Source organism: Daucus carota, chromosome 9 (assembly GCF_001625215.2).
Source record: "Daucus carota subsp. sativus chromosome 9, DH1 v3.0, whole genome shotgun sequence".
Lineage (NCBI taxonomy): Eukaryota > Viridiplantae > Streptophyta > Magnoliopsida > Apiales > Apiaceae > Daucus > Daucus carota.
In genome coordinates this window covers 35,002,589-35,022,592 of record NC_030389.2, presented here as the reverse complement: position 1 = coordinate 35,022,592, position 20,004 = coordinate 35,002,589, and the positions used below count along the sequence as shown (strand labels likewise).

Genomic DNA, 20,004 nt, shown 5'->3' with positions numbered 1-20,004 from the left:
AGACAATTGCATTCTGAACTTTTTATCGGCTACTAAATCATGCTACTGCTAAATGCACTCAGACTTGTGGCTTTACGGAGGTTCTGATGCCTGTAAATTGCAGTATTAAGACCCAAGAAGCTACTTAAAATATTTCCTGATTATTTTTCTTGCAGCTAAAAATCACAGGTAATGAGAAGGAAGGGTATGATAATGATAGGTATGGGAATTGATATCTCAAGGGAAGTGTAAGGAATGATTTACCCTGCAAGTGGGATTGGGGTTCCTACATGTCACAAAATTGCTTATCCATGAGTTTGAGTTTCCGATTCCCGTTAACCGAACTCATTAACCATGAACCAAACGCTTCTAAGATTAGGTTAAGACTTTAGGTTCCAGAAGAATCGGTACTATATGTGATATTAGAGTTCAGGTGTTTCAAGTTCGAGACCGGACACTAGACCAAATAATGGATTTTTGAGTGAGGGGATGTTAAAAAAAATATGATATAGAGCTGGAAGTCCATAACGAATAACTTTGCGTTGTAAATTTTTGGAAATGATGGTTGTTGACAGGATTATGCATTTTACCGAGGTCAGAGATCGAAAATGTCACCAAACGTGTCATCGGTGTCATGTGTCAGGTATCGAGAATAATATAAATATACAATGTATTTTTCATGACTTTAATATTGAAACATGTCAGGGATCGAGAATAATATAGATATACAATGTATTTTTCATGACTTTAATATTGAAACATATCAGGGATCGAGAATAATAGAAATATACAATGTATTTTTCCATGATCTTAATGTATCGAGGAATTGCATGAGCTACTGATAATGCTCCGACTACCCCTTGGCTTCACTTCCCTCTTTTCGGCAGTTCCCGGTTATTGGAGAGGTGTAGCAGTGGTGGAGTATCTGCAATACAAATGCCTACAATGCCTGACCGGGGTGGTGGCCGTCAAACACCTCCAGCGTGAGAGTAAGTAACTGGTTTTGAGGGGATAATGGAAGCAATAATCGGAAAGTATAACTAAGTGACTGGAAAATGTAATGTGTTTGTGCGAAGTGGGTTAAATTAATGTGTAAAATCAGTCGTGTGTTCTCTGTGATCTTACCTGGAAATTTATCATGGGAGGATTCCCTTCATTTTTTCACGAACTGATGTCATGATTCCCTCACCTACCGTTGTTCTTGATTAGTCTCACTGTCATGTCCCTGGCGGAATCTCTAATCTCTTCTTTGTCTCGTTACCTTAAACGTTGACGTTGTTGGGAGGAGACCGAGGAAGGGGAAGCCTGCGCCTCAAAGAGTTCTGAATTTGAAAACTTTTCATAATCCAAGCAACTCTTTCAAACCAAACTCTGAACTGCTTCCCAATATTGTTGGCTCTTAAATCCCATGACTAATGTTTGAGCTTTACGGCTCAAAAGATATAAAGGAAAGCTAAGAACATAACAAGCAAGGCCCTAGTAAATCCGAAGATTATCAATATGACAATGTCCAGCTGCTATAAGAAAAATGTTTATGACTGTAACTCTCGAGCTAATCAAACTCACCAACTTCGAATTCAAGAATCCAGCTATCATATAGTTTACAACAGTACAATGTAGAGATTTCATAACTTAAGCTTAGATTACTCGTCGGCTTTACTAGAACAATCATGTAAAGACAAGACTAATATGATGCTTAAATACATCTAGAACATATCAATTCTTTAGAATTATTATTCGAGGGAGGCAATTCACATTAGGATTACAAATTTCTGCACAAATACTATTACAGTATTTACTTGTTTTTCTTGTCGTCGGGTTTAATTATATGAACTGGAGCTGCAGGGATACTGTTCCACCACTCCCTCAAGCGCCGCAAACCTAGGCCATTGCTACGGATTTCCCTTGTATACGCCTCATAGAAAGCCAATAGGACCAAATATTTTACTGGCATAATTGCTAATACCACTGCCCCAATGACTAGCGCTATGGCAGTTCTGTCTGTTGCCTAAAAAAAACAAGATAAAAATAAACAATACACAGTTTCAGAAAACAGAAATCTGAAGAAAATGGGAAACATAAAGAGGATAATTTAGAAAGCTGAACACAGAACTGAAGGTGAAATATAGCAAGAAAAGTGGAAATGCAAAGATCTCAAGTCATATAATTTCATATATTTGTGGCCAAATCTTAGTTTGATGTATGATCATGTTGCCATGGCCGCTAATGATTGCAATGTTCTAAAGGAATTGAGAGCATCGGGATTTAGATATGTGGTCGGTTTCTTATATGCTTCTGTTCTTGTTCTATTATGATTTAGGCAGAGACATAAATTCTTTAAACCATCTTAATCCCATGAAAGTATTGGATCTTGTCGGAAGTGTATTTTCAGGAAAAATATAATAGATGGATTCATTATGATCAAGTCTGTGAAGGTGAATACCTCCGGAAGTGCAGCTAAAATAAGAGCTCTAACTTTTAGAAGAAATATGTTTCCAGTTTGAATTAGACCTTCTAGCGCAGATATAGCTTCCTGTAATGCCAGGAGCTGCTCCATTGCACTTGAAGATGGCGGAGCAGTAACGTTGAAAGCTTCCATAGGTTTCCCGTGGTTGGCATACCTATTACAACCCATCATAATTGCAACAGATATGAGGACAGACGGCAATAAATACTTTGTAAATCCCCTGCAAACCATAAAGGATGATTCAGTATTCGACTTTTACCCTTCAGTAAAAACTGGGAAACAAACTGGAACTACTCAAGGCAATTAAAGTGTATTAACCAACATGGGCAGGATATTTCCAATAAAAGTTATTCGTTCATTTTTACGTGCCTATAGCCCATCCTAGTATTTGAGTAGATATTCTGGAGCTCAAAGAAGCATATACATTAAGCCGAGCATCACTGCACGATGATTACATGCAGTCACTACTTCACTGCATCCGCATTGCTTATAAATGCATAAAAGTGAACATAAACATGAATACTAAACCAGATTTTAGATAAATATGTCTGAGTTCTTTACCAACATATATTAAACAGTAAACAAAAGATTTTCTTTGAAAATTACCTAATCACGACATAGGTGGCCAACACCAGAAACGCTGTTGAGAACGAAGGATCTTCCCAGGAAGCAAGGTATTGAAGAAAATTAAATGATAGAATGAGCGGAAAAAGCAGGTCCTGTACAAAAAAAAATGTTCAATGGGAAAGCCTCTTTGTTGAGACTTGAATTAAGATGGAGATATACATTGCTTCACTACTCAAAAATTAATTAAATCACAGACTGACTATAAACCCTGTCCAACAAGAAAACAGAAACACAAGTACATGGACCGCCTAAAGAAACATGTTGATTGGAGAGGCTAATAACCAAATCAAATAAGATATGCTTTGATGAAATAATTACCTTCATGATTGCTACATTTGTACCAAGCCCCTCCACTTTCACTTGGTTGACTGTTGCTTGTGCAGCTTCAGCCCTTCCTATGTCCTCTTTTGATTGCTTCACTGCCATTTCTAGAGGATTAATCTCACCAACGCAAACATCACCAGCTTGGTGCATTTCTTCTATATCCATGCCAACATCATTTTTTGAAACAATTCCATGTCTGCAAAGTGTCAAATGGTATAGCGGGTGTCTCAGTTGCCTATTAGCAGGTTGAGGGGTACTATCATCCAACAATGACAAACGACTTGAAAGAGTTTCCAATATCATGTATCCTCCCGGAAGATTTTCAGCCAGGTTAAAAGAAAGTAAGGTCTTGTAGTTGGATGGGAAGTTCTGAAAAGCGTCTTTCACTGCATGATATCGAAGAATGCCTAGGGCTGCTCTTGCAAGTGTTTCCGACTGCTGAATCTTATTAAGATTATACATCCTGATGAACTTATGAGCATTCAGGATCTCTAAATTAATATCCAACCAATAGTCCCGCCGTGAACTGCCTCTGAGTTCAGCAAATTCAATATAAACAGGCTCTGTGCTGTCAAAGATTGAAAAACATGGACATAAAATGTTTACACAATTTGTTTTTTATTAAAAAAGAAGAATAGAATGAAAATAGAAAAGCATACATTGATGTAGACTTGTACATCACAGCCTTATCATACAGACGGGCACCCATCGGTCCTGTTAGATCAGGCTTTATAACCTGCTTCATGTCCGCAGCTAGTTCAAATTTCACAGCTTTATCATTTGTTCCGGCCTTCATAGACTTAATGTACATAGCATTACTGGTCAACATCACGCGAACTGCCAAAGAGAAGCAAAATAGTAATGGAGTCAGTATCCAGGTATAAATTGCAGAAACTAGCAACCAGATTCGGGAAATGAGAAACTGGCAGATTTATCAAATCTAACAACTGGCTTTAGATTTTAAGGAAGACAGTTCCAACCAGCCCATGCAGAGGTTCCAATATGCTCAAAAATTGGTTGAGTAGGAATGGTGCCATCTATTTCTATAATGATCTCGCCGTCAGGAAGCTGAAGGTTGGATTCTGGGGAAGATGTATTCGCAATAGCAGCAACTTTGATCACCCTGCAGTAAACGTCCATGAACTATGATTATAGAACTATACAAGATAACATCGACTAACATTGTTTGCTCTTGGTTTATTCTCCATTTAGGGCTTCGACTTGGGAAAAGCTAAAGTCTAAACTATGAGGATTATTATTAATTTTAGTTGGGAAGTAGAGATTGATCAGATTTATTCTATACATACGTGTCATCTCATAAAAACAGAACTTTTTAGACAACTATAGTCCAAATTTAGACTGACTGCAATGGATGGCACCAATTATCTCAAACAGCAGTGTGCAAGCTGCAAGAACACCTACACTGTTAGGTGTAACCAATAAGTCAATGAGCCATATATGTTAAGGGAGTGTTAACATGACTGAAAAATTAAATATATGCTTCTGGTCAACTGGTCAAGTCACTATATCTTGAACCCGCATAGCTAGTCATCTAAAAATTAAAAAACCAATCCAATCTTTTCGTTGGTTAAATGGATCAAGCGTGCAAAAATACATTAGCACTTATGATTGCATGTCTTCGAAAAGATAAAGAGCAATGTTCAACAGCAATATTTCCTTGAATGGACAAGATTTAATACTACCAGTGAAGTTAAATAAACCAATCCAAGTAAATAATATATACATTTATTTTTTTTATGACAACCAGAAGCCATTACTTATTGGTCTATTTGTGACCCTATTTCTTGGTTCTCAAGTGCACTTGCGGAAAGACTATATAGTTTGGTATTGATTAAATCTTCTCAGTAGCACATGCATAGTTAAGGTAACTAGCTAGTGGAATGATTCCATAATGTACTGTAAGTGGAAGTTGGCCATAAAAATAAAAAAAGAAGAAAGGATTAACATAATTATTACACATCCTTACTTTTCCAGGCTGCGTAGGTACTTGTCATACATAGGAAAATGAAGTTTGTTGCCTGAAGACGATGTCAGTACATCAAAGAGATTGTAAACGGTGATTACATCTGCAATAACTGTACAGGCAGGAGCAACTCGTGCAAAAGCCTCTAGCCCTACAGTTTTATTGTCATCAACCTGAGAGAGAACGAAGACAATGATAAAAAGGAAGGTCCTTGAAACTACAACAACCGTAGTACATATCTACATTTCCTATTGAACTCAAAATTCTCCGTTACCCCGACTCTTCATTTAGTCTTGAGTACCTGTCTTAGACCAGACCCTCAAGACTTGGACATGAGTTTGGACACTTGGACATGAGTATGGACACTTTGACACTTATTTTAGTCGAAATACATGTTAAATTTGACTTGGTTCAACCATTGAAATATTTGTAAAAATATACAAGTGCACCCACAAAGATAAAAAATATATATTAGATCCAAAATTTGCTCAGATAATTGCATTTTTTCTTATCCACCCCCTGGACACATATGAAGATAATAATATAACATTGCTCAATTCACATTCTCTTATACTCTTGTTTGAACTGAAAAATGAATTTCTAATGATGATGCAGGTATCGATGAATAACTAACATAAACTAGCCTAACACAAGATGCACTTGCCATGTATCATAATTCAAGACAACTTATTACACTCAGAAGTTAGATAATAAGATGAGGGGTGTGGTTTCTCTTACAGTGTTCTGTTCATTCTCAGTAGTTGGCCTTTCCCATGCAAGCATCATATCAAATGTGAAGCGACGAAATTTTATATCAGCCAAATAATCTGGACGCGAAGTCATCGTGTTCAGTGCTTGATATGAACAAAATTCTAATAAACTTCTAGCATAAACCAATGAATCCTTAGTGATATTAAGGTGCTCAGTGTCAAAAGAATGCTGCAACTCTTCAGTTGGTTTATCAAGTGTCCTGCAAATCAGCAGATTCCAAATGTGTACACTCAGTAAAACTTAGAAACTGTTGCTCTGACTTATAGTTTATTTCTAGTTGTAGCTATTATTTGGGTTCTCCTGCAGCATAAGAAGAGAGAGTAAAGTATGCATCTGCAAATAAATCATGTAATTCTTTTGCTTAAGTTTACAACTTACGAGTTTACTTGTGCTATAATTTGTGCTCACTGCTAGTTAAGTCAACAACATCTTCTATTGAATTATAATTCAATAAGGTGCAAATTTAAACTCACGGAATAACAGGAATTTAAAGAATGACAGGAGAGAGAGAGAGAGAGAGAGAGGCTATTATACATTTATAAGCTTTCAATTGGCACCTTATTTTTGCGTCACCTTTAAATTTTGATTTAAATCTATTGGTATCGGACCCTCAAATAACCTCAACGGCTAACTGATGCAATAGACCCTTTTAATGACCCAAAAATAATTTTTCAGTAATGCTAGGACCTTATTCTTAAAGCCTATTCTCAAAGGCACATCCCCCACCCCCTTCCCCATAAACATTTCCCTTATTTTGTCTCTGTAAAGTAAAAGTGTCACAAAAATGACAATATTTAACTACTGTATATGTATCCTTTTACTTATAAAGGCCATTTTACCTATAAAGGGGAGTGTTATCCAAGCATGAAATTGGATTAGATTCTGATTGGCCTTCTTAATTAAAAACTGATTACTCTGGTCAATTTTGTAGGAAAGGGTCATTGGGACCCCTTTAAATAACTTTGTTTTTTAAAAGATTGAAACCGGAACTTGCAAGTTCCAGGATCATAAGGCGTCAGCATGACCATTTAAAAGGTATGTTAGGAAAAACAATTATGTATATGAACTTATGTGAGAAATAAGAGTGCTAGGTAGGAGTTTTTCGCCAAAGTACTGATTTAGAAGAAAAAGTCTCTCCTTCACCAAATAGTATTTTGTAATTGCCTCAGCATACCATATCCGTTAGTTGGTACAGTTTGCCACACATTTTACTTAACAACTTTGGTAATATAACATCATCAAGTTTATAGTCATTATTAAAATGTTATTGCTGCAATCCATCAAGGATCCATAAGCATGTCAATTTCTACCTTGTGAACGCCAAACTCTTTTCTAAGTTAAAACTAGCGTGAACTATATATGTAATTTGAACCGACTCTAAAGAGTCAATTTAGGCTAAATTCGTGCACTGCCCAGTAGTAACAACTTTTTCATTTTGAGAAAGGCTTTCCCAGAGTTTTAAATAAGGTCAGTGTTTATTCTGATGCTTTAGAACCACTTCTAAGCCAATGCTTTTATTTATGTAGGGACAACCTTTTCAAAATATTTAGTCCAGGCCACTTTTGAGCTAACGACTCAGTTTATGTGTGTTATACGATCAATTTAAGGATATTGCATTATATCTACCACATGTCCACATCTATCCTTGGATTCTAAGTACTGATTCTATGTTTATAGGAAATTATTGAAGACTCAAGAGTAAGGTGTATATAAGAAGGCATGCTGAAGTAAGGCACAAATAAGAAGAAGGCATGCTGAAGTAAGGCAAATATAGGAGAGCCCAGGACCTGAGCAGACCAGGGATGGCGGTTTGGATTCAGGGCCTGAGTTTCTCCTTCAGAAGTCCTAAGTGCAGATTTCAGCATGAAGTCAAGTCCTGAGTGAGGCGCAGAGCCTGAAGAGAAATTCCAACCAAATTGCCCAATGCAGGTTTAACTACTTATCCAAAACATATAGTTCAGGTCTTCAGAATTCACTTTAACTAAACTTAACGGTCAGGTTTCCTAGTAACATCACAAGTTCAGGGTCCATCCATGCATTATCACCCAAATATATATTACAATATATGATTTCGCACAGCCACTGAGAAATAGTCTTATCTCTGATAAGTACTGGATCCAAGGGTCTAGGGATCACTCTAGTCCATGCTCATTAATAGATAAGGGTTCGGCTAGTGTGTGCCCATAGGCACATGCTAAGCGCTAAATTTGATGTATTTAGCTTATTTTGATTGGTGGAGCTTTTGTATATGCAGAAAGGTCCACCATTATTAATAAGTAGTAGCCAATCAAAATGAGTTAAATACATGAAATTTGGTGCTTAGCATGTGCCCATGGGCACACCATAGAAAAACCGAATAAATAATAGTACCAATTATAAATAGTTGTGCTATTAAAAATAGAAAGTGAACATCAAAGGATGATATTTATGGTAGTTAGCTTAATCCTTCGAAGTAATGACATGACTGTAATTTAACCGCCAACCTAACTACCTTATAAGTACTCACTCCATTCCTTTGTAGTAACTAATTGCGGTGAGCCGATGATTCTAAGTCTTTTTAAACATATGGGTTGCAATGACTGAACGAGCAAATTAACGACCATGCATGAGACTAATATATGAAAATTTTAAGCTGACGTATACAAAAAAGTAAACTGCACAATACAATATAAGCTGACAAGAAAGTAGATACATAGAGAGAGAGGGAGGAAAGAGAGACAGAGAGACAGAGAGAGAGAGGGGGGGAGAGAGAGAGAAAGGGAGAGAGAGACAGAGAGAGGGGGAGAGAGAGAGAGAGGGAGAGAGAGAGAGAGAGAGAGAGAGAGAGAGAGAGAGACCTGGAGCAGGAAGAGATAACAGAATTGGCAACACGGGAGAGAAATGGGAAGGGCAAGGGCAATGAGGCATCTTGAGAATCAACATCATCTTCTGATTTCTTGAAAAATGATTGGAAGAAACCAAATTTCTTGCTACTGGGGGCAGATAATGCAGGTGCATTTGTACCCATACTAATACCTTACAAATCCGATCTAGATTGAATCAGATGGCACTCAGAAAGTGGTGCTTAGGTTCTTGAGATGAGAAGGGATTGTCAAGATGATCGTTTTATCACAAAAAGGAGCTAACTTTGGAAATATAATACTCGTACTAGTATAACTGTAACAAGAATGTATGTTTGCCGCGCGAGGCGGGCCAGAATTTTTTTTTTAATTAAATGAGACGAATTTCGTTGTTTTTAATCATTGATTTTTATAATAATATTCTAATTAGTCATGTGGATTTAGGGAGAAAATGCCAGAAATAACTGTTTTTCAGGGGTCATGTGTCCAAAATAACCATATACAGAAAATGTGTTCATTTTACCCACTCAAACACGCATCTTACATATGCGTATGTATTTTATTTTTTTAAATGTAAAGAAGACGCACATAGCAAATGCGTATTCACTCTGCTCAGTTGCCTCCAAGCTGTGTTATACTCCCTCCGTCCCCCTGAGTTGTATACATTGGGGGACGGGGACGCGGCACGGACTTTAATGCTCCTGTAAATGTAGTTGTGTAATTTATTTTTAAAATTTTCTTTTTCTGAATTAAAGTTTGGATGTTATATTTTTATTCAGAAAAAGAAAATCTCAAAAATAAGTTACGGAACTATATTTTATAAGAGCATTGAAATGCGTGTCGAGCAGTTGAAAAGAAACGTATACAATTAAATGGGACAGAGGGAGTAATATTTTAAGCAAAGACATGTACCAGTTGACCACGTGAGATGGCATGCAAATATTGCAGAATGATAGGTGGCCCACATAAATGATGGCCCACATAAATGGTGGCATACGCATGTAGAAAATGCGTGGATGTGATTATTCAACACCAGATACGCATATCACGAATGCGTATTCTTTGTTTCTTTTTGTTTTCTATACACGCATGTGGTGAATGCGTGTTTGAGTGGTCATTTAGGGCACTGTTCCCGCACATGGTCATTTTGGACAATATTCTGTGTAAAGTGGTTATAAAAGGCACTCACCCGGATTTAGGAGGCTTCTTCGAAAAATTCTGTTTAAAATAACTGTTTTGTTAGAAATATATAAGTAAAAAGGTAATTCAGTATAAGAGGTTGTTTGGCAACGGTTTAAAAGCCGGCTTCTGAGTTTATAAATTAAAACAATTATTTCGTATTGTTTGTGTAAATGTCAAGAAATACTAAGCCGACTTCTGAATTTATAAGTTAAAAACAATTATTCCGCAGTTCAAAAAAAAAAACAATTATTTCGTATTGTTTGTGTAAATGTCAAGAAATACTTATAAAAAGGTAGGAATGCTAGCATTTATTTATCAAAAGTTAATCACTTATAAGTCTTAACTTACTTATAACTTCTACTCCATTTATTTATTTTAAGCAAGAAATACTTATTTTAAAATTACACAAACGGTTTCTAAATTAGATGAGTGTTATTTATGTTTTGTGTGTGATATCGATAGAAAGACTTTGTTTTGCTCGATTCGATTTGGTCCATTCACTAGTTTAAACATATGTATCACTTTAGTAACAAATTTTTGATTTGATTCCTTCACGGTTTCAAGTTCAAAAATATGTATCACCCTACCCAACCATGAACCATCCAATCTTATTAGTTATTCTTTGTCTCGATGAATAGCATATATTTGGAACAAAAGGCTCGATTTGTATTATAATTTTTTTTTATAAAATTCAGTTCGATAAAATATTTTATTATTCTTTTCTTTATAAAATTTTATTTTAAAAATTGAACATAAGCTATAATATTGTACTTTATAAAAAATTTAAAATACATGCCAAATAACAAAGAAATTGTATAAAAATAGTGAAACGTTGACATTAAATTTTAAAGGGTCTTTCCGGTGTGTGCCCATGAGCACACATTTAACACTAAATGTGATGAGTTTGGTGGATTTTAATTGTTGGACCTGGTGTAAATGAGGGGGTCATCCTTATTTATAATTAAATGATTAATAAAAATGCACCAAACTCATAGGATTTAGTGCTTATTGTGTAGCACATGAGTACACCATAGAAAAACCGTAAAGATAATTACTCCGTCTGTTTTCAAATACTTTGACGTTTGATTTTTGTGCACACATTTTTAAGTGCGTAGATAGAGTTAATATTTTTTAAATTTTCTTTTTGTGAATTAAAGTGTAAATTTAATATTTTTATTTAAAAAGCGAAAATTTTGAGTATGCGATCAAAACTCTTAGAATTGTATGCCAAAAAATAAGCGTCAAGTATTTGAAAATAGAAGGAGTACAAAATAAGTGCAGAACAGCCGTTCTCATTATTCACAAAAACAAACTGTTTCTCACTTGAATCGCTGCCTATAAAACGATATAAAATTCAAATTCCTCCGCAATGAATAAATAAAAATTCTCATCACAAAAATTTAAAATATATTATTACTAGCGGACCCCATAGGGGCCCTACTTTGTCTGTCTACCATGAGTCCATGACAGCATACTCTATGCACACACACATTAATCTAGTACGATATATCCCTTATAATAATTAGAAACTGGGAGTTACAAGGTTGTGTTAATGTATCTGGAACACAGCCAGGTAATAATAAGCAAAAGCAAGAAAAAATGGGAGTGTAAAGAATGTAACACCCGAAACTGACCAAATAAAGTGAAAAAAGACAAGAAAAAAGCCTAAGCTGGAAGTGCAAATGACACCCTTCTCGTGAATAGCGCCACCTGGTTACTACAACCCTTTCTACTCTTTTTTTTCAGTATTTATGTTCTGCCCCTTAGGCCTTTTTGCCTTGAGAAAACACATTTTTATAAGTATTGCTAGATTTTTGGTGAATAAACAAGGTTTCAGAATGTTGGGTTTTGCTTCTGTTCTGGTTCAGGAGAGTGGCATTGGGCCCCCCACTGGTTCTCTGGCCAAGATGGTGACTGACCCTTTATGGTAAATTCTTGATTTTCTTGATTTGATTTGCTTACCTTTTTTGTTTATTTGTTTGTTGTCTTTTTGGTGATTGGTATGCTTTGTTTTGGTTAGAGAATTATGTTGAATCTTGCTTTCATGTTTGGCCTCAGTTATTGCTGCATGTTTGTGTATCAGTATATGAGTATGTATGGACTTTTGTATATGCTTTTGTTCATAAAATGTTGGTTTTGAGATTGTAGCAACTAGAAAGTCATTTGGGAATTTGAGATGGATTTGGAGATCTTAATTGTAATGACTTTGATTGGCTTATGTTTGGATGAGGGTACTGATGAATTTTTTACAATGATAATTTGATGGATTCAGATACAAATCAGAGATGTTATTGGTTGATAGTTTGTTCTGATTATGGAGAAGTTTTCGTTTAGTGATTAAGCATGAATTATGTGTATTTGTTATGAAGCTCATGAGTTTTTTAGCAAAGGGTGGGTTAGAAGGCTAGTAGTACTAATAAAAGTACATGATTAAAGAACCTGCTGCAAGGAGCCTGTTCAAGCGTTTTTGCTTACAGGAACGGCCGTTGGCTGGTTATCTTTCCGGAGACTCTACTTTTAGGTTTGCTACTTGATAAGACAGGAGAAGAAAGTTTGAAGGAAATAATATGGATAACAAGTAATGCTGGAATTAACCAATGGAAGAAGTTCACCTGATTCGCGCTAAGAATCTGACATTTATCGCAAGGGATAAGGGTCCACACATCCGGTATTGGCCAATTTTTAACAAAATTTATGACCAAATTGGAAGCCAACACGTGTTGCTTATAGTAGATGCTAACTGAAGGCTACTGATTCACGCAGCTTTCAGAAGATTTGATTTTGTCGGTTCTCGTTTTTTAGTAAACTAGCCACACAAATCGATAAGAAAAGTGTGACGCTGTAATAATTAGGTTAGAACTCGTTAAAGCTAACATTATGACTTATGTAATACAGTAACACGCAGGGGGGTGGGGTGGATTTTGCGTGTGTTGGCGCATATGAGATACATAAATTATACGTTAAAGATACAAACATAACAGTTTAGACATATCTGTATATGGTATCCGTTACTTTCTTCTAGTATGTAATTTTGTATTAGCTAGTTTCTTTATACTGAAATAAAAGCGGACCTGGTATTATGTCTTAATCTCCGCTATAACTGGTTTGGTTCGCCTTGTCTAATTTCCTTGTTCATCCCGTTTTCTAAAACCTTTGCTAGAGCTTTAATTCAAACCTGTTAGTGATAATCTACTGACCATCCATCTTTAGTTAATTAGGTCTTCTGGAAATTGCAGCTTAAATCTATACTCTATATGGCTTATGCTTGTTCGGAGTCAAATATTGATTTTATGAAATCAGCTTAAGGTCTTTGAGATATAAGCTTGTTGATCTGTGGATTGCTTTCTCCATCGATATTAATCTCTCAGAATGTTCAGGCTTCCTCTTTCAAGCTTATAAATGGGCACAGCTAGTGCTATATGCTATTGAGGAAATTGATGTGAATGAGGGTTTTTCTTCAATTTACTTGATTCAGTACATTATGTGGAAACCTGAAAAGTATCTGAATTCATATTTTAATTGCTGTTTGTGTTACTTAAATAATAAAAGGCAACATCTAATAAAAAAAAATTATGCATACTACTTCCACCTGACGCTCTCTTCTAATATTTCAGGTTCAGTAACCATGCGAAGCTGGGGACTTCGCACTGCTCGAAGCTTGTGAACTACTAGTCATCTTATGTCTCCTGCAGTTTTACTGAAACACGTAACTCTGCTAAGACAATAAGGGAATGAAGCCATCGGTCCGCAGATCCTGTGTCTGGTCATTACTATCAGAAGAAATTTACTTGTTCTGTCCTTAAAAGTTATTTTGTTGTCGGTGTAGCTCAGTGGTTTTCGTTGTGATAATAACATTGTATTTTGTCTGTTCTTTATAAACCAGTCCTCTTCTAGTATTTGAATTTTCGTACATGTTCTTTATAAGATTAATTTGTTTCCTGAAGACAGGACAGAGTTCTGTTTTAATTACCCCTTCTTTACCATCTGTTATATTTTCTCTGATTATATGTTTTGCAACAATTGTTATAATGCCATATGCTGGATATCATACTCACTGATGGTTTCTACGTACCTGATGAAGATGCTGAAAAGCTTGAAATTTCAGTATATGGGACGTAAGACTTGAGTCTTCAGATTTGGAACAATCTAGTGAGTGTTCATCTTTCTGTTTTCCTGTTACTGAATTGATAAAACATGGAGAACATTGGGATTTTCTGCTGCAGAGACAAGTACGGGGAGCATTTGCTAAACAATAGCAGATTGAAACCGCTTTTAGTTCATTTTGTTTCAGCACAGTTCTAGCAGCTACCCAGGAAGGCAGCTCTTAGTTCCAGGCTTCAAGCAAAGGTCAAAATGCACTCCACGCTTAGGATAATAGGAACTCTGTGCTATGTCAGATTAGGAGAGGTCTCCTTGAAGGTCTGCAAAAGGTTTGCAATGGGGTTTAGGCGGCAACGTTGGTAGAAATGAAGAGACCGGGAAAAAATAGTACAGTGTGTAGCATAAATAAGAGGGACAGAGGTATTTTTCCAAAATTTCATCTCAACGAGTTGATCACAATTGCTGATGGTCATAAAGAATGGCTGAAGTAAACATCGCCAGTGTCTAAAGTATGAGCTGCAAATCTTGAACCCAACTCAAGCTCCATAATCATAATCACCAAAAAAAATAATCAAAACAACTTTGTTAAAGTATAAGATCCATAAAGTGGCCTCCTCTAATACCTTAAGGTTTTAGAGGGAATGGTTCTCTACATGGTATCAGAGCTCGGTTTGGCAGGAGGTCTCGAGTTCGAGCCCCAGCCACCCCCAATATTCTCACAATTTAAGATGGACACGAAGGCAAGTTATGCCCCAAAGATGGGCGCCCGTGATCCACTCTTCAACCCAAATAATGGGATTTCGAGTGAGGGGGAGTGTTAAAGTATAAGATCCATAAAGTGGCCTCCTCTAATACCTTAAGGTTTTAGAGGGAATGTGTAATTCAAGTCGAGCGGCTCGCGAGCTTGCCCGGTTCGAACCCATTGAACTGGGCTCGGCTCGGCTCGTTATACGAGCCGAATTCGGGCAAAGGTTCCGACTCGTTTAATTAAACGAGTCAAAGCAAGGATATGGGCTCGTGTGAGTAGGAAACAAAAAATATCTATTCTAGTTCTATCATCGGCTATGGGGCTCGACTCGACTTTTGAAATTAAACAAGCCGAGTTCAGGTAGAGATTTAAGCTTGATTAAATGTAAAATTATACGAGCCGGCTCACTCAACACGTTAAAACCACCCGTTTTGGCTCACTCAACAAGTTAAAACCAGCTCGACTCGACTCGTGAAATTAAACGAGTCGAGTTCGGATAGAGGTTTAAACTCGATTAGTTAAACGAGCAGACTCGGCTCGGCTCGATTAAACTTGGCTTGAAATAAGCTCACCTCGAAACTCGACTTGCTCTACTCAAATTACAGCCGACCCTGCTAGTTCATCCCTCGTAAAACAAAACTATCATCACAAATTCACAATTAACTCATGACAAAAGCAATACACTTTGTCCTCAAACCTAGACCAAAACCTCATTTCACTATAAAACTTCAAATTGTGAAAATACACATTATAGATACCGTCGGTAAAGCTTTCAAATGTCAAAATTCACGTTATAGATACTGTCAGTTAAGCTTTCAACTTCTTTGGCTTCAGGGTGCTCAAATCTCAAATCCAGATTATCATATTCTTTGGCTAATAATTCTCCTTCAGCTTGTAAATATACCGAGTAGCATCAACAATCTTTATTTCCGGTATCTTCCCATCATCTGACACCACTTGGCAAGTTTCGGTGATGCTTGTCCTAGTGCGCTGCTGCAAGAAACTCTGGTCATCCAACACAAATCATCCAGGACGTCCGACACCACTCAGGTCAGTTCCGACTATGTTTGTCAATTGTCATAGTGCACCACCACAGAATACTGTTGATGAGGTTTGGGGAGAACTGGTCTTAGGGGTAGTGAGAAGTTGGTGCACTGTGGAGTAAGGTGAATGTGAATGAAATGAAGTCTTTGGAGAATTTGTTTTTCTATCATGATTCATGATACACCCAATTGATGAAGTAAGGAAAATTATATACTTTGCAGATAAAAAATGTTGTTCATTTATAAGTTACTTTCCAGTAAAACAAGCATAGCCTTGGAATGACTTCAGTATCATTACTTAAAACTGAAACTTTTACAAGGGCTTCCATGGATCATGGCCCCTCGACTAAATGAATAGATGTAAACTTAAGTTCGCATAACATTAAAGTAAAATCTAAACTTTCCTAAAGCTTAGGAACTGGTTTCTGTTTCTGTTTCTTTTCAACTGACCAAACAGGAGGTATTACTTTGTATTGTTGGGTAGGTTTTTCTTCTTTCACTTCTTCTTCATCCTCTAAAATGTCCTTTGAAAATGCACCAGGGTTAGCTTTTATACAACTCTGCAATGCCACAAATGGATGAACACAATCTGAACCCTGCAAAACAAGACAACCGATGTCCCGTCTTATTTATTTCAGCGATATATATATGTCATAACCTAAACAACCAATCAATGTATGACACTAACTTGGAAGATTAAAGCCACTGAATGTATTCGTAACTATCGGAGCAATCTGACCAACATTAACAAAGTTCATCATAGTTAAAAAAAAACTACAAATGGAAGCAGATGCATATCTCATATAGAAATTTTTGAAAGCATATTTTCACACAGAGTATAAGATCTGAGACTCACAAGGTCTAGGAATTATATCGATTTGTTTATTTTTTTTGCCAAAGTAGACGTCGTTAAGAAAATTCCAACTACTAGTGCACAAAAGAGAAAAAGCTTACAACTTTAAAAAATACAAAAATCTTTAAATGCATAACCGGTCAGCAAAAATTAGATTAAACATTTAAAAATGCAACAATGTTAGAAATATTATCTTATCTTGGGATGCTGTATATACTTTAAAAGGCAGACCTAACAAGACTTGGAAGTCTAAAATCTAGAAAAACAAATCTTCACGTGAAGATGGTTCTACATGTCTTGCTTCTTTAAATTATAATCAGTAGATTATAGTTACCTTTTCTTCAGCAGTACTTTTAAGAAAACAGAGGAAAGCTCCTGAAAACTGGCTACCACAAGGGCCCTTCCGCAAGTCAGCTAAACAAGGGCAGTCCAAAGCTTTCTGGGCCTTTTCATCAAGAGACTAAAATGCAGATCATCAATTTAATAGGAGATTAGATATGGATACATGATATTCTTTACTATAAAATTCTAGCAAGTTGGAATCTTGTCAGGACAAACCGCATTCTCATCTTCATTGCCAAATGCTGCCGCTTCTGCAAATGCGAAAGGCACGCAAATAATTAGATGGGTCCATATATCCAGAGACAGATCCAAGATGGTGGCAAGCTAGCAGCAGTCAACTCAAAAATTTACATATAAAAAAAAGCCCTAAAGAAATACTCAGATCTTCACTAAAAGTTTTGTCCCATAAGGATGCTACAAAGTTTCATAGTTCAACTGAAGGGCTACTGTTCTGACATTTGAAATAGTATAAAATATGACAAGGAAAAGTAGTATCTAATTGTTGGCTGATAGCCTGATACATATAAAGAGAAAATTTTGTGACCAGCCACCAGGTGTTGGGAAAAATACATTGCAGACGCTCAGTACAGTTACATAAAGTCAATCGACATTGGAGCTGTGGCTGGCCTAGCTTACCCTATTAACTAAGATTGCGACAGAGAAGCTAACCACAAGCTAGAAATCTTGCTCAAACTTCAAAATTCTCCCCTGAAATTTCCTGGTTAATCTAAGCATTTTGAGACAGGTCACAACGTTAAAAGATGCCGTGCTGAACAGGTTTCACCACGAAAATGACCATTTTTACCACTTAAAATGAGTTCTTCAAGGATGCATAGTATCAAAAAACAGAAAACAACAACCTGCACATTCTGCTACTATTTCCCAATTTGTTCTAATAAACAATCCTAAAATGCGGGCCTCTCCCAATATGTTATATTTCCAACAAACATCCCCAAAATGTAGTAAAAACAGCCATCACCCAAGAATTTCACAAGCAAAACTCTTTATTCACCATAAATTCATAAAAAAATTCTCTCTCTCTATCTGCAAAAAAAAGAAATTGACTATAAAAACTAGTCAAGACTGTAATTTCTTGACCATTAACTCACAACTATGTGCTAGCAGACTACTACAAATCATAAATTAAACAATTTTTTTTATTTCCATCACAAATTACTAATAACATTAAAAATGAATGAATTTCAAGAATGAGAAATGCAAACATAAATATACCAGCCATCAAAGATTCCATGGAAGCAGGTGATGATGATTCCTGGGTGGGTTTAGCTGCTGATGATGATTCCTCCATATTTGCATCACTACTGTCACTCTGCACTTGTCCCATTTTTATATATGTATGTTCTTAGTTGTCAATGTTTTTGAGGTTTCTTGATGTTTTGCAAGTGTAAATTTGGCTCAATTTTGGGGTTTTAGGTTAAAACGGGTCGGGTTGAAGCTCACCCAATTTTCTTTTTCCTCTTATACATTTGACTATTTGAGATGGATTATGGCAAGTTAACTCATATTATTGGGCAAAATAAATATCTATAGCAGTGTATTTTCTTCTTCACATTAAAGGCTATGTGAATGAATAAATTCCGCATGAACAATAATTAAATACTAGCATTTAACCCGTGCTTGGTATATAGTTCGTAATTTATTATTTATAATTTAAATTTTAACATCATTTTATTAGTATTTTAATATTAATAGATTGAATTTAATTGAATTATATTATTCGGCTGACTATATTTTCTCCCGATTACTTGAAAATGGACAAACCTTAACAAATATATATTTAGGCATAGGATCAAATAAAAACTTTCTTAAGTTGCAAACTGACAAACTTTTTTTTATTCTCCATCGTGTTAATCCTTAGTTACAGAAAATATTCATGTTGAAAATTCTTTAAAAAACATCACAATTTTTAAAAATAACGCATAAATAAATCGCGTATTCAACACATTTGTAACTGGGCTTCAACATCGGATGTTGAACACTAATTATCATTATGTTGAATATATCTATAAAGATATTTAAACTATATCTCTGGGGTTTGGGTGGGGTATTAACTGAGTTCTTACATTCAAAAATTAGTTTATGTACTTCTCCAACACAATTTTAATCGATGTTCAACAAAATATGTTAAAAAAATGTTGAACTCAAATTATATATCTGTTGAACGCAGAAAATTTGTAAGTTTGTACCAGAACCCACCCCTATATATATATATATATAATACATTTAATCCGAATTTAGTACATGTAGATTTAAAAATTAAAAAAATTAGAAAATTCAAATCTTTTCCAAACATAGACGATCTTGTAATACATTTGAAAGATTCAGTAATCTAATTAATCGAATTTCAAATAATTCTGTAATCTTCATTTTTTTGACAACTAAAACTTTTAAGATTAGAATTAGAAAGGGTTATGTAATGTGTGGTGTTTATATTGATATAGAACATGTTAAAATTAAAAAGAGTTATATAAAACTTCTTGTTAAAAAAAGATATTCAAAATTATTATTTACAACATCATTATAATTTTTTAATGAAATATTATATGATAAAGTATTGTTAGGAGTGTTTTTAGTATTTGAATCTGTTTAACAATGTAAGACTAATAAACTCCACATTTGTAGACTTGTAGTACCAAAAGGAGAGTACCAAACCAAAAAATATAACTAAAATCTAGGACTACAAATTATACCCATGTTGGCTTATTATAGTATAGTATAGATG

General features: G+C 35.6%; 2 protein-coding genes across 3 annotated transcripts; both read right to left on the bottom strand.

The window, feature by feature from the left end:
- Positions 1–3,256: 3,256 nt before the first annotated feature.
- LOC108201507 (uncharacterized) lies at positions 3,257–9,242 on the bottom strand. The gene is made up of 6 exons (XM_017369791.2): positions 8,990–9,242; positions 6,120–6,351; positions 5,385–5,554; positions 4,378–4,520; positions 4,057–4,234; positions 3,257–3,965 (listed from the first exon to the last, which is right to left on the bottom strand). Exons 1-6 carry the CDS (start codon positions 9,157–9,159, stop codon positions 3,257–3,259), a joined length of 1,602 nt encoding a protein of 533 aa, XP_017225280.2. The 5' UTR covers positions 9,160–9,242.
- A 7,045-nt stretch (positions 9,243–16,287) lies between these two features.
- On the bottom strand, positions 16,288–18,781 carry LOC108200865 (mitochondrial intermembrane space import and assembly protein 40 homolog). 2 transcript variants are annotated; one of them, XM_017369131.2, is made up of 5 exons: positions 18,495–18,781; positions 17,478–17,512; positions 17,254–17,379; positions 16,755–16,800; positions 16,522–16,662 (listed from the first exon to the last, which is right to left on the bottom strand). In XM_017369131.2, the coding sequence occupies exons 1-5, from the start codon at positions 18,604–18,606 to the stop codon at positions 16,610–16,612; spliced, it is 372 nt and encodes a 123-aa protein (XP_017224620.1). In that variant the 5' UTR covers positions 18,607–18,781; the 3' UTR covers positions 16,522–16,609. The 2 variants fall into 2 exon arrangements, with proteins under 2 accessions (XP_017224619.1, XP_017224620.1); XM_017369130.2 differs by lacking the exon at positions 16,755–16,800 and having other exon boundaries at positions 16,288–16,662; positions 18,495–18,773.
- Between the last annotated feature and the right edge of the window lie 1,223 nt (positions 18,782–20,004).

Excerpts from the sequence above, each read along its gene's own strand:
- LOC108200865 (XM_017369130.2), bottom strand. The coding sequence starts at position 18,606 with ATGGGACAAGTGCAGAGTGACAGTAGTGATGCAAATATGGAGGAATCA. Across the intron at positions 17,513-18,494 it reads CATGGAATCTTTGATGGCTG|AAGCGGCAGCATTTGGCAAT; the intron begins GTATATTTATGT and ends TCGCATTTGCAG. Across the intron at positions 17,380-17,477 it reads GCAATGAAGATGAGAATGCG|TCTCTTGATGAAAAGGCCCA; the intron begins GTTTGTCCTGAC and ends TCTGCATTTTAG.
- LOC108201507 (XM_017369791.2), bottom strand. The coding sequence starts at position 9,159 with ATGGGTACAAATGCACCTGCATTATCTGCCCCCAGTAGCAAGAAATTT. Across the intron at positions 5,555-6,119 it reads CTGAGAATGAACAGAACACT|GTTGATGACAATAAAACTGT; the intron begins GTAAGAGAAACC and ends GTTCTCTCTCAG. Across the intron at positions 4,235-4,377 it reads TGGAACCTCTGCATGGGCTG|TTCGCGTGATGTTGACCAGT; the intron begins GTTGGAACTGTC and ends TCTCTTTGGCAG.